This window comes from Varroa destructor, unplaced genomic scaffold, assembly GCF_002443255.2.
Source record: "Varroa destructor unplaced genomic scaffold, Vdes_3.0 BEIS01000005.1, whole genome shotgun sequence".
In the NCBI taxonomy this organism is placed as follows: Eukaryota; Metazoa; Arthropoda; class Arachnida; order Mesostigmata; family Varroidae; genus Varroa; species Varroa destructor.
In genome coordinates, this window is record NW_019211458.1 from 20,897,172 (window position 1) to 20,908,585 (window position 11,414).

The 11,414-nt window shown below is 39.6% G+C and overlaps 1 protein-coding gene across 9 annotated transcripts; it reads right to left on the reverse strand.

Annotated features, from left to right (window-relative positions):
• Nucleotides 1–3,060: 3,060 nt before the first annotated feature.
• LOC111251739 (hydroxylysine kinase) lies at nt 3,061–11,395 on the reverse strand. Of its 9 annotated transcripts, none has more exons than XM_022808655.2 (10): nt 10,930–11,395; nt 10,582–10,640; nt 8,387–8,549; nt 7,835–7,999; nt 7,511–7,583; nt 6,980–7,135; nt 6,003–6,151; nt 5,320–5,431; nt 4,957–5,210; nt 3,061–4,843 (listed from the first exon to the last, which is right to left on the reverse strand). In XM_022808655.2, the coding sequence occupies exons 4-10, from the start codon at nt 7,982–7,984 to the stop codon at nt 4,637–4,639; spliced, it is 1,101 nt and encodes a 366-aa protein (XP_022664390.1). In that variant the 5' UTR covers nt 7,985–7,999; nt 8,387–8,549; nt 10,582–10,640; nt 10,930–11,395; the 3' UTR covers nt 3,061–4,636. The 9 variants fall into 9 exon arrangements, with proteins under 9 accessions (XP_022664390.1, XP_022664388.1, XP_086846877.1 ...); XM_022808653.2 differs by having other exon boundaries at nt 8,387–8,775; XM_086990751.1 differs by having other exon boundaries at nt 10,910–11,395.
• Between the last annotated feature and the right edge of the window lie 19 nt (nt 11,396–11,414).

Sequence of the window (11,414 nt, forward strand, 5' to 3'; positions counted from 1 at the left end):
GCAAAACAAAATTTTTCAGCGAATTTTCCTAAATATGTATGTGTGTTAGCATTAACCGACGTCCATATATACACTGGATCCAAATAATCACTAAGAAGCAACAATAGGAACCTCGTTGAAAGCTAACAACCTAACGGTACTAGTTGTGGCCTCTCCACCTGTGCGACATCTCGTACCTATGTAGTCCTGAACACGGTCAGCTTCAACAAGGACAAATCCCGCCCTCTCCTACTAGTTCTCAGCAAAGCCTTGGATGACGGTAGGCGATTTGTTAGCAGCACATGCATTGTCGGTATACAATAGTGAGTGATGTCGAACAAGCACGACAAGATATCTGGAACCCGGGGCGTTCTTCAGAACAATGCTTACTTAGAGAACGATGTACGCGCTGTTAGGTACAAATCTGAGAAGAGCAGAGACTGAATCCGTGTATACATATCGATTGCGGAAATAAACCCTTTGATTTCTGACAACAGAATATCGACAAGACTTAAAGGATCTCGATAAGACGAAAGTCTTTGACGTTGGCACCAAACGATGCTTCTGCATCAAACTGGAAATGCGGTACTTACCCGTTGAGGCCGACATTGGAACACTTTTGGCGTCTTTCGCGAAGATAGATGCTGGTAATAAAAGCTTGAAACCTGTGGCTAAATCATCTGCAGCATCTAATTATTGTCACAACAGAATACCATGTACGCATGAAGTCATTTTACTGGTGTAACTTATAATGCTGTATGCGTATGATATGCTTCTGAAGTAGCTATGCAGGAAATTGACCACTCGGACAGATCCACTTACCTCATTACCTCACGCTTGAATTACAAAGTGAAAAATTATCATTACGTGCCGCGTCACAAGGCTGGCTCTTCCATTGTTCAACACAACGGTCGAACAAAGCCAGCCAAAAACGAGCATGCGAGACATGCGCATTTTCTACGATAGCTTCGCATCGTTTCGTTTGGATTCGCTCTATGTGGTACTGCAACGATGCTGATTGAATGACGATGCATCGTTATGGAAGATCGTCATAGTTTGTTGCAGCGGATCATTAGCCTAGTTCAGATTTTGTTATCATTAAATTCAGCTATATACACAACCTGTCTAATGTATGGTACAACTTATGCGTCAATATATTATTTTAACGCAAATTATTTTTGCCGCGTAATTGCCTATTTCTGTTCGTTGCGTTTATCGACTCGTGTCATTCTCAGGCAACCGTATATGTACATTTCAGTGGTGGGATTCTTCGCGTACAGCATAGCAAACCTGTTCTACCTAGGCTGCTATCTAGAAGTTGACTTCGAGCCGTATAACAGCTTCTTACCCCCAAAATATACCTACATATCGGAAGTATTTCGACAGATAGTGTGTCATTTACTTTTCCCGCTAGTGGCGTGCGAATATTTCGCCGAGCAGAGATGCCTGTTAGCTTTGATACGTAGAGACAATGCCCACCCTTCAACAAACTTTCGCTTGGGATATTCGAGAACGCACGAATGTTTCAAAAAAGTTAATGAGCGCTGGTCTACGTCAGCCGCTATATGGATTGTGTCTATTTCAGCTGGCGCCTGCCTAGAATTAGGAACATTCATAACGTGGCTTAGCATGGAGGATGTCAGTCGTATTGAGTTGATCACTATGATATTGAGCCTTAGTTCTACCCTCTACTTCGTAATGAGCATAACTTGGTGTGGAGATCTCGTCTATAACACAATGCGCAACATGCGGCGCCGACTGATGGCCGATAATATCGCTCACATGAGCAAACAATCGAAGAGTAGCTATTTTTGGTATTCACGGGAACTCTTTTGTGTACAGACTCGAGGAGTTCGACTCACCGATAGAGCTCCTCTCACAACCGTCGCCAGCTATCTTCAGTTAAGCACAGATTTGTCTCTGCAACCGGTCGAGTTCACGTTCTATAGTGCGATGAACTTCCGCCGATCACTTGTATACTCTATCTTGATGATTCTTATAACGTACATGTTGGTGATCTTCCAGATGCCAACGATTGTGTCTGAGAGACAAATCCAAAACCCTCACAATTTAAACGAAACTATTAGACATTCCAGAATATGCCTCATTGCCGCTCAGTGGCTAACCTGAAAGTTCCCCAATGAACGTGCGTCACAACATATACGATACTGTATACAAGAAGCTCAGGAGATACGGTCATAGCTAATACCTATAAATTTTTGCTTTTTTCGAATGGACGAAAAGCTATCTTCTGACGAATAATACATAGAAGTACATATTAGAGAAACGTCATTATTGTTGACGGTCGTGTTAAAGCACAGGATGCCCAGGGATTTGTGTAGTTGTATAGAGAATTCATCGTAAATGAATATTGAGAATCTGAATAGCAAGTTCCGTATAGTTTGTTTCAGTTTTTTGTTTCATTAATACATCTTTAGATGGCAATGTTTATTTCGAAGAAAAAGAGGACGAAATAAATTGATGCAAACTGATATATTTTAAAAAATTCTTATTTATTCAGTACTTAGTTATTACCCTTACGTGAATAAGCAGAAATTACCTATTCTTCGATATAGTATTAAGGACTCGCCCCTATGGCTTTTAACGGGGAGTTTGTCTCACCTGCGGTCTTTCCCATATATTTATTCACCTAAATAACAATACCCTATTTTTCAATTTCAGATATTATATATGATAATTTTTGCCCACGCTAAGATTTGAACCGGTGCGCTAGCATGTTTATTAGTTATTGTTACTATGGCAACCCACCCGCAGAGAGGCGTATTGGTCACCCAGATCATGCGGCCCCTAAAACATTTTGTTCACGATCGTAGAACATTCATTAATCCCATATAGAGTGCCATAACTCTCCATGCGATGAAATATTCCAATGTACGAAGACATGTGAATGGTAACAATAAAGCTGTATTGAGATTTGACGATTATGTACATTTTCAAATTTAGAAATAATTAATTTGCAAAAGCAGAATTTATTATCATATATTGCACAGAACATTCATATCGTTCCATACATGTAGCAAATCTCTATCCTTTTTGGCTTTGAAAAAAAACTGAAAAAAGAACTGGTTCGCCAAAACAACCTTATACTTTATTAAAATTGTAAATGTAACTAGTACACCGATAGAATGAAATCAGAATGTGGAGGGCACGTTTCAATGATTTAATGATATGTAAACATTTTTTCAGATTTTTGGATACCTTTAAGAACTTTAATACTAAGCGAAAATAGAAAATCATCATACTTCATACACCCGTACCTATATATATATATACCGATACAATGTAATGTATAACCAGTTTCTCTCAAACGAGTGCAAATACGAAGGTTTTATATCTTGTATCCAAGATGCTTAATAACAATGACGATCATTCCTGTTCGACGATGTAAAATCGATGAGTAATTACATAGGAAGTTATCATGCTCACATATATGAAGCTATAATGACAGCTTTGACTAGCAGTATTCAGGTGATACTTTGCAAAGCGATCGATGCAGTAACCGACTATTATCTTGGCCATATAACACCGGTACTTTTTTCCGTGTACTACGGAGTCTACGCTTTATAGCTGAATCTCGTTTGTATTGGACGCGTTCGAATCAACATAGGATTATACTGTTTATATTAGCAAGCACGCCTTTATATCTAGTTACGTCAACTACTAGCTATATTGATATTACTGTATAAATTTTCATCTTAGATAGATAACTGTTTTCTAATCCTTTAATCTCACTATGTCAGTGCCGTTTACGGATGATGATTACAAAGCTGTTGCAACGGTTCTATCTATACGCTGATACGTTGTTTTATGCTTAGAGTCGGTGTCTTTTTGTTCGCCGACGCTTACAGTCATATTTGCTACCGTTTCAAGTGAAGTAAGAAACTCAAAGGGCTTTTGCACGAAAAACTTTCATGACATTTAAACTGTATCAGTAGGAATTCTGTGGTATGGTTCACGGCGTAGAACGTCAATAGCTTTTGAAAAAGAGACTAACAATTTCCTGTATTTCTTAAGTTTATGTCCTTTTCTCGAGTGCACAAAGCAAAATTGTGATATCCGTTATGGAAGTTTTGGCAATCTGGAAGGCAAGTTAATTGTGACATGAACGGCAGCTCTCATTTCTGATACAAAGTATTATATGATGGGGCCGAAAACAAAATCTGCCGCTAACTAGGCAATAATTAGATAGTAAAGCGCCATCCGGTATATATATATATATATATATATATATATAGTTAAAAGTGTAAAGTAGAAAACGGTAGAGAGTTGTTCTTTTCGTCTTCTTACCTTTCCCGTTCGACATAAATATGACAACAACTTAATACAGTGTGGACCTAAGTCAATCAAACGTATTCATATTCACATTTATGGATCGATGTTAGCTTTGCTGCTCCAATAGATATTTCAGCACAACAAAAAACTAAAATGTTATTCCTATGTTTTGAAAGTCATAACTTTATTTGACTTTGATACAAACACTTACTTAGATTTTTGTTATATTTATTTGCGTTAAAATTAGAAATGGTTTCATACGATATGGAATTAATTGCTGTACACATCGCATTTTTACCATGCTTTCCTGTTATTTTGCCTGAATGCATTTTAATTTTCAATGGACGTATCAAGACGCGCCGTATCAGTGTGCTGTTTCCTTAAGCATCATTCCGTAGGGCTTAAGCAGCTTATTCCATACGTCCGTAATATTTTGTCGAGTCTCCGAGTGGAGCTGGCGCAGCACGAACCATCCTTTTTTTTGCGTGGTTAACACATACGGGTCACACTTGACTTTGAATGACTGTAACCCAAGCACCAGCGATTGGCACAGCCTAGTACAGATCAGAGTCTGCAAAACAAACCAAACGCAAAAAACATTAATGGACACATAGCACTCTAGTTGGCAATTATTGGCTGACTTCTGACTGCACTCTATTTCAAGCTGGATGATCTCCATCTTACCTTAAGCGTTTCCACATCGCAAGTATCTCTTACAACGTTTGGCATATGTTTTGCGTATCCGGAGATCGCATCCCCGAGATAATTGACGAGATCACGTTGGATGTCGGGCAACATGAGACTAAGGTAAGCGAGCACCAGAGCGAGGTCCCACGCCCTTGGGCCGCCGTGACAGTCGCCGAAGTCGAGAACAGCGTAAACTTCTCCGGCGGCATTCGTCAACACATTACGTTCGTTTAGGTCCCCGTGTATCAGATCTTCGCAAAGCGCAAAAAATAAACAAAAAACACTGACTCTAGCGTGCTGTCATTCTACGCCCTAAAAAATATGTCAAGTCCATATTTGACGCTGTCGCTCTTGCCTTACCTCGTTTTAATTGCCTCATTCGGGGCAACATCTCATACTCGTACTTATCGAAGAAATGCTGCGCTAAATCTTTTCTATCTTGGTCAGATACAACGTCCAGGTAGCGCTTCACCTGAGATTAATGAAACACAAGTTGTGTGCTTTATCGCAGCATTCGACTATAAAACGTATGCAAGATGACTGAAGTAGCACTTTTTTGCGTATTTGAAGTTCCACTGCATTTAAAGTACAACTGGGTCTGAGCTAGGATAATATATCTATTTAGGTTAGGGCATCGCTTGCTAATAACTTATTTTAACTGTGTCAGGTGGTGCCATCAAACTGCGAATAAGTATTTTACATTTTATTTATTTTAGCGTATTTTACTGTATTATATATCGCTAAAGTGAATATGCTATTGTTGAAGTCAGCTATGCCATGAATGATTTTGGCGTTTTATAGGTAAACAATATGTTGCTTTTAATTACTACTTTCTATATAAATTAATACTTTCAATAGTGCAGGTTCTAAGTATCGAAAGGAAAAATGCTCTCTGAATTGGACGTTTTCAGAAAAAAATATCTCTAACCAGTTCTGCTCTACAAAACTTGCTCGTGTGTGATTGTATGGGAACCTAAAGAGATGTTTGTGATTTGTCTGTTAGTTTCAGGCGTGTGATTTGTATCAGATATGATTTGACCCACCTGAGGCACCCCTTCCCAAGCCCAAATAAAGGTCCGCTCAGAAATCGTCGGAAACTCCATACTGTCGAGTGCTAAGTGCATCCGTCCCAGGAGATCTCCCCATTGGAACGCTTGAGAACGGGTTATAGTACCCGGTGTCATAATTTTGCCTACAATTAGGAAAAGAAAAAACAAAGAGTTATATTTGGTGAGCGGATACTTATTAGCTAGAAACAACTTAATTAACAAATGCGCGTCATGTGCTAAACATCTCACAAACCTAAAATGTATGTACCTGTCTCAGCCACGAATAAATCAATCATTTTGTTATATCAAAAAGGTTTGACAAATTCTTTTTTCCAGTTACTAATATTTCAAACCTTGAATTTTCCGAACTTATTCAAATCGGAGGATCTTTGTAAAAACTCTGTAGTTCTGAGTGGATGCAAAAAAGTCCTGGTCACCTCAAATTCCAAACGTCAGCTAATAGATGAGGTGCCTATTTGACAAACCAGAATATTCATACAGTTAACTTTGCTCTACCGAGGAGGTGATACAGGCAGCTCTTTGCCTGCGTTGCCATGAAAACCATGAATATGCGGCCATTTTTGGTGTAAATGTTAGACAAGTAGTTATTATGGAATCTTGTTGTCATGCCATTTCATAGCACTGCTAAAGAAAAACCCGGGTAAGTTTAGCAAGACCCAGAGGGTCGATAGTGTAGAAAGAATACTGCTTCAAATCGGGGCTAACTCCTGCCTGCAAGTTTCGGTATGGGACTTAAGTGCAGCCAAGTATACTGTTGGGCTCTCTTGGATGCCCATCGTAATAATAATTCAGAGTGAGTTTATAAACATACAATAGAGGCTAAAAGCCAGTTGCAGGATTTAAGCAAACAAGTTCCTTCAGGCTGTGCTATTTCGTTGTTTTTTAAATATATAAAGCCATGGTGAATGGAAGCCTAGTTTTCCAAGAAGGTCATCTTTTTGTTCACTTACCGGGAAGAAAGTTGAATAGGCGAACGATACATTCTCTCCTGTGGTTCTCGCTATCCTGGTAAACGTAGCGGCCAAGAGGAGAACCAGTTTTCGTTTGCAGCGGGACTGAGCATGGTACAGATTTCCCTAGTTGGCACATTAACTCGGTCATCTCACCTACACAAAACAGAAGTGCACATTAAAAAAGTGTACACACAAAAAGTGTGCATTATTCGTAATATGTACGTAGTTTACATAATTTCGCAGGCGCAAGGTATAAACAGTTCAAAGACTCACAATAGAAACGCGTTAGACGCTCTATCATACGGCTGACCCCCATCACAAGGTGAAGTATATCGACCTTTTGATTCGAACCCAAAGCGCTAGTCTGCACATACGTAACGAACTTCGCTACTACGTGCACACGCTACAGAACAGTCTAGCAAGATTCAACATGACTAGATTCCTAGGGGGCAATGCCGAAGAAGTGACCCCGAGAACGTACTCATACAATGGGAATAGCCAATAGCGTTGAAAAGGGAACTACGTTACCAATAAGCTGAACGTTTTCACTGTCTCGCCAGTTTGTAATCTTCAGCAGCACCTCTCTACCGTCCGGTTTTAGCTGTAACGTCAAGACAATTGGTTATTTGTCTGATCATTCGTAGTAATCAACAAGATCTACAAACAACAAAGACCCATTTCAACGATAAAGGTTTAACTATACTTTTAAACGATCTATAACGCACTGCATTTTATCCCAATCAGCTCAGGTGTGCAATTGTGTGTAATCTGAGGCACGGGTTCTAAATTAAATGCACTGAATGTATATTTGATCAAAAAGCTATCGGGTGAATAAGGTTTAAATTCAATCACCTTAACATAGAAGTTCTGGTCATCGTAACCGGCGAGCAGTTTTACAGAATCGACACGATCTCTTGATATACCAAACTGGTCCTCAAGAACGAACTCAACGTCCTGTTGATTCAATGTGGGTCGTAAATTTTCATCAAGGTTATTTGCCATTTTGTTCGCTTAATCCTGAAATATTTTATTTGATATATTACTGAATTAAGTAGTGAATTAGTTCGAGGATGCTTGTGGCTAAAATAATGGATGCCTCCAGTAACTAAGAATTTGCACAGTTCCAGCAACACAAGCATTCACAATCGCTTACTTAAATTACGTGTTGCGAGAAGTGATTATAGATTTTTCCAAAATTGTAGTAAAACAAACAAATTAGAGGAGAGGCTTCATAAACGAGCATATTGGCTAGAAAAGGTTTCACTTCAAGCTTATTATAAAAAGCGAAAAGCCATTTTCCTCTTCGATCAATTACAGGAGCACCTCGCATTCACCGCAGATTGCATGAAGTATCTTTCCTACGCTGCTGCACTTGCTAGATAAATATTCGCCCTTTAATATTACCTTTTATTAAATAGGAGCAACTTTTCTTTATACACACTATTTATGCACCGACATATGCACAGCGGCCGCGACAGATTTAATGAATGGAGGAAGCAATTTACGCAGTTTCCTTGTATAAATTCACGCTTCGAAACGACTAAGTCATTTTTGTCACGGTCTGAAACTAAACAATCGCCAGAATCATACTGTATCATCAGTCTCAAATGTCAATTGTTATCAGTGCTGATAAAATATCTAGACGAGGCCGCTTGCAACCGAGACGTGTTCCAAGTGTAATACGGTGGGGATCGCCTCCTCGCCATCTGTCATGGATACTTTAGCAGCTATTCGGCCCGCCTACTCTCGAACCAACAGTCTTCTTCACAAACTTGACAGTACGCCAATATTTCCTATCAAGGAATGAAACAGATGTAATTTTGAGACAATCTATCCATTACCTATCCTTAATAGGGTAATCTAAAATGATAAAGAAAAGAGAGCTAATGCTGTACAACGTTTCCTTCCCATCAAGAACATCTCTAGTTCATAAAGAAAAATTAATCTGAAGCTAGTTGAAACCGTATGAGATCAGCACCAACGAAATGGGAGCAGCTGGTGACAAATGGCATAAAGGCGGGTTCGAGCTAGACAATGATTCATAAATGTCTGTGCTTCGATATTGATACCTTGGGAAATGTGTGTGTCAAACCATTACTCGGCTCATTTTTTCACTCCGACGTGCATCACAAAAAAAACCCGTATGCCAGAAAATGTAACTTAAATTTGCTTGCTAATTATAAAAATGTGATTAATTAAGGCCAACCAGTATCGAAGCAGGACTTTTACTAAAACCGCAGCGCTTACTGGGTATCTTTCCGATTGTGTCAGATGCAAACTATTGAGGCTGTTCTCACTGGTAGGAAACAGAAAACTGAGATAAACCACAATCAGGTTGGAAAACCGCAATTCGCTCTTCCAATTTCTGTACTGGTTAAGCTGTAGCATCTTGGCCGAGAACTAGACATAGTCTCTAGTATACTGATTAAGTCTGTGATTAACCGATTAGGCAATTACATCGCATAAGCACATGAGAGCTTGATAGACAACAGGAGCTGCAAGACTGCAGAGGAACGATCACGGAAGCGGCATAAGAAGCAAGCGTAGCATATTGGGGCGTCGCAAAGTAAAACCAAATCGAAATCACCGGCTGACCAATTTTAAGCAAATGTGTACTTTTTTCGCCGTAAATTATCTTTTTTAATCATGTCATCCGATAATACATCGTGATTTGTTCGTATAATCCATTTTAGTCGAACCACGCGTTCTTCTCGTTTGTAGCATTGTGCAGATTTCGACTCACCTAGTTCATATATTTTTTTTTAACTAGTTAGAAGTTGACGTTGGGTAAATCGAGCTACGTTAAGTGGGTTGAGTTGAGACGTTTGTGACTAAACATTTGGGGCAGGCGTTCTAATCTGTCTCGTGTCTTCATGCGTAGCAATCATCGTCACACTCGTGCTGAAGTTTTATAGTATTGCTAGTAGTAATATTATTTTGTGTGATTGTCCACATCATAAGTGAATCGAGCACTTAAAAATACAACACGTAGCTATCTTTTTTCAGAGACTAGACCAAATCCAATAATTTCGCCATTAAAATCCATAGCACGCGTCAACCTGACAATTCAAATCTGCCACCGGGATGTCGCAGCGCCTCATCTCAGTTTATCTTGTTTTTACTTTTACACGAAGTTTTCTAATTTCTTTATAAAACAAGAGGCCTGAAAGCATCGCCATAGCCAATCTGTTAAGAAAATAATGAAACGTATTCTTTTCATGGTACCCAATAAATTTCACCGACTGAAGTGTGCTATCAATCAGTAGACACTAGAGGGACATGTGGAGACAAATTAATCTCTTAACATCAATTTATGATCGAGATATATACTGGATGATAATTCGTACTAACCCACCCCATGTGGTGTCTCAACTCGCTTGAATATCAAACGAAGCTAAGTTTTTTTTTCATTTCGGACATAATTGCTTATATATATGTACTCAGTCAAATAAAAGGGCTATAACACGCATACCAAATTAAATCCATATATTTTGTACACCATATTCTTTGGGCCTTCAAAATAGAAGTGTTTAATCTCAACCCACTTTCCCCTATATATAGCCTATTCCTAACAGAGGTTTTTAACAAACGTTTTATACCTTTATGCTAGTCGTGTCGTGTTCCGTCATGGTCGAAGATAAACGTCCTGTGTTGTCACCTATTTTTTTAGACAAAACCGAAAACAGGGGGTAAAGTCAGCTGGGTATTCTCGTAGTATAGCATGGCGCTGATAATATAGCCAGACTGCCGAAAGCCCGCTCTATTCTAAGCTTGGTTTGCAACATGATAGCCTTTGTCTCAGCGGTAGCAGTGCAAACATTATATATACTGCTCCGGTGGTCTGGTGCCACCGCTGCGCCGCCGTGTCCTATATAGCTATCTAACGCATTAAATCCAACATATTGGGAACGTATGGGATATATTTACATCTATTTTAAAAAAGAAACCTCTATTTCGAAGTTTCCCATGCACGTCAGTTTGATCGTCACTCCAGTCCAACAGCAAACAAAAGTCGGTATACTATGTGTAGCTGGGCGCTTTTCCGTCCGACAGACCGCTGCCTCCCTTTGGCACAGGCCAAGCGAAACAGACGTTAATCCTCAAGACAAACACAGGTCACAATTCTATAGATGCCCATCTTGAGCACCAAAACAAGTACGATTTCTAAACGATGCTGTAGTTCAATCCACAATGTTGTTGTCCATCCGATATATAAGTTGCTAAACATTGCCTTAGAGGGCTGAGTCCTAGTATGAAACAAAGTGAGTCTACGCCCGGGTTTAAACCAAGACTACGGCGTGTCCCAAAGTTGAGTAGGCAAACACATTACTCATTGCGCCATCACGGGTAGCCCGAATAAGGGGGACAAATCCGTCAACCCTTTTTCCGTTCCCCGCTATCGTTGTTCGCGACGATAGGCCCCTGTCGCTTA

Coding starts and splice junctions, on each gene's coding strand:
- LOC111251739 (XM_022808656.2), bottom strand. CDS start 7,984: ATGGCAAATAACCTTGATGAAAATTTACGACCCACATTGAATCAACAG. Junction 5,432..6,002: donor CTTGGGAAGGGGTGCCTCAG/GTGGGTCAAATC, acceptor CATTAATCTCAG/GTGAAGCGCTACCTGGACGT. Junction 4,844..4,956: donor GCGATGTGGAAACGCTTAAG/GTAAGATGGAGA, acceptor TTTGTTTTGCAG/ACTCTGATCTGTACTAGGCT.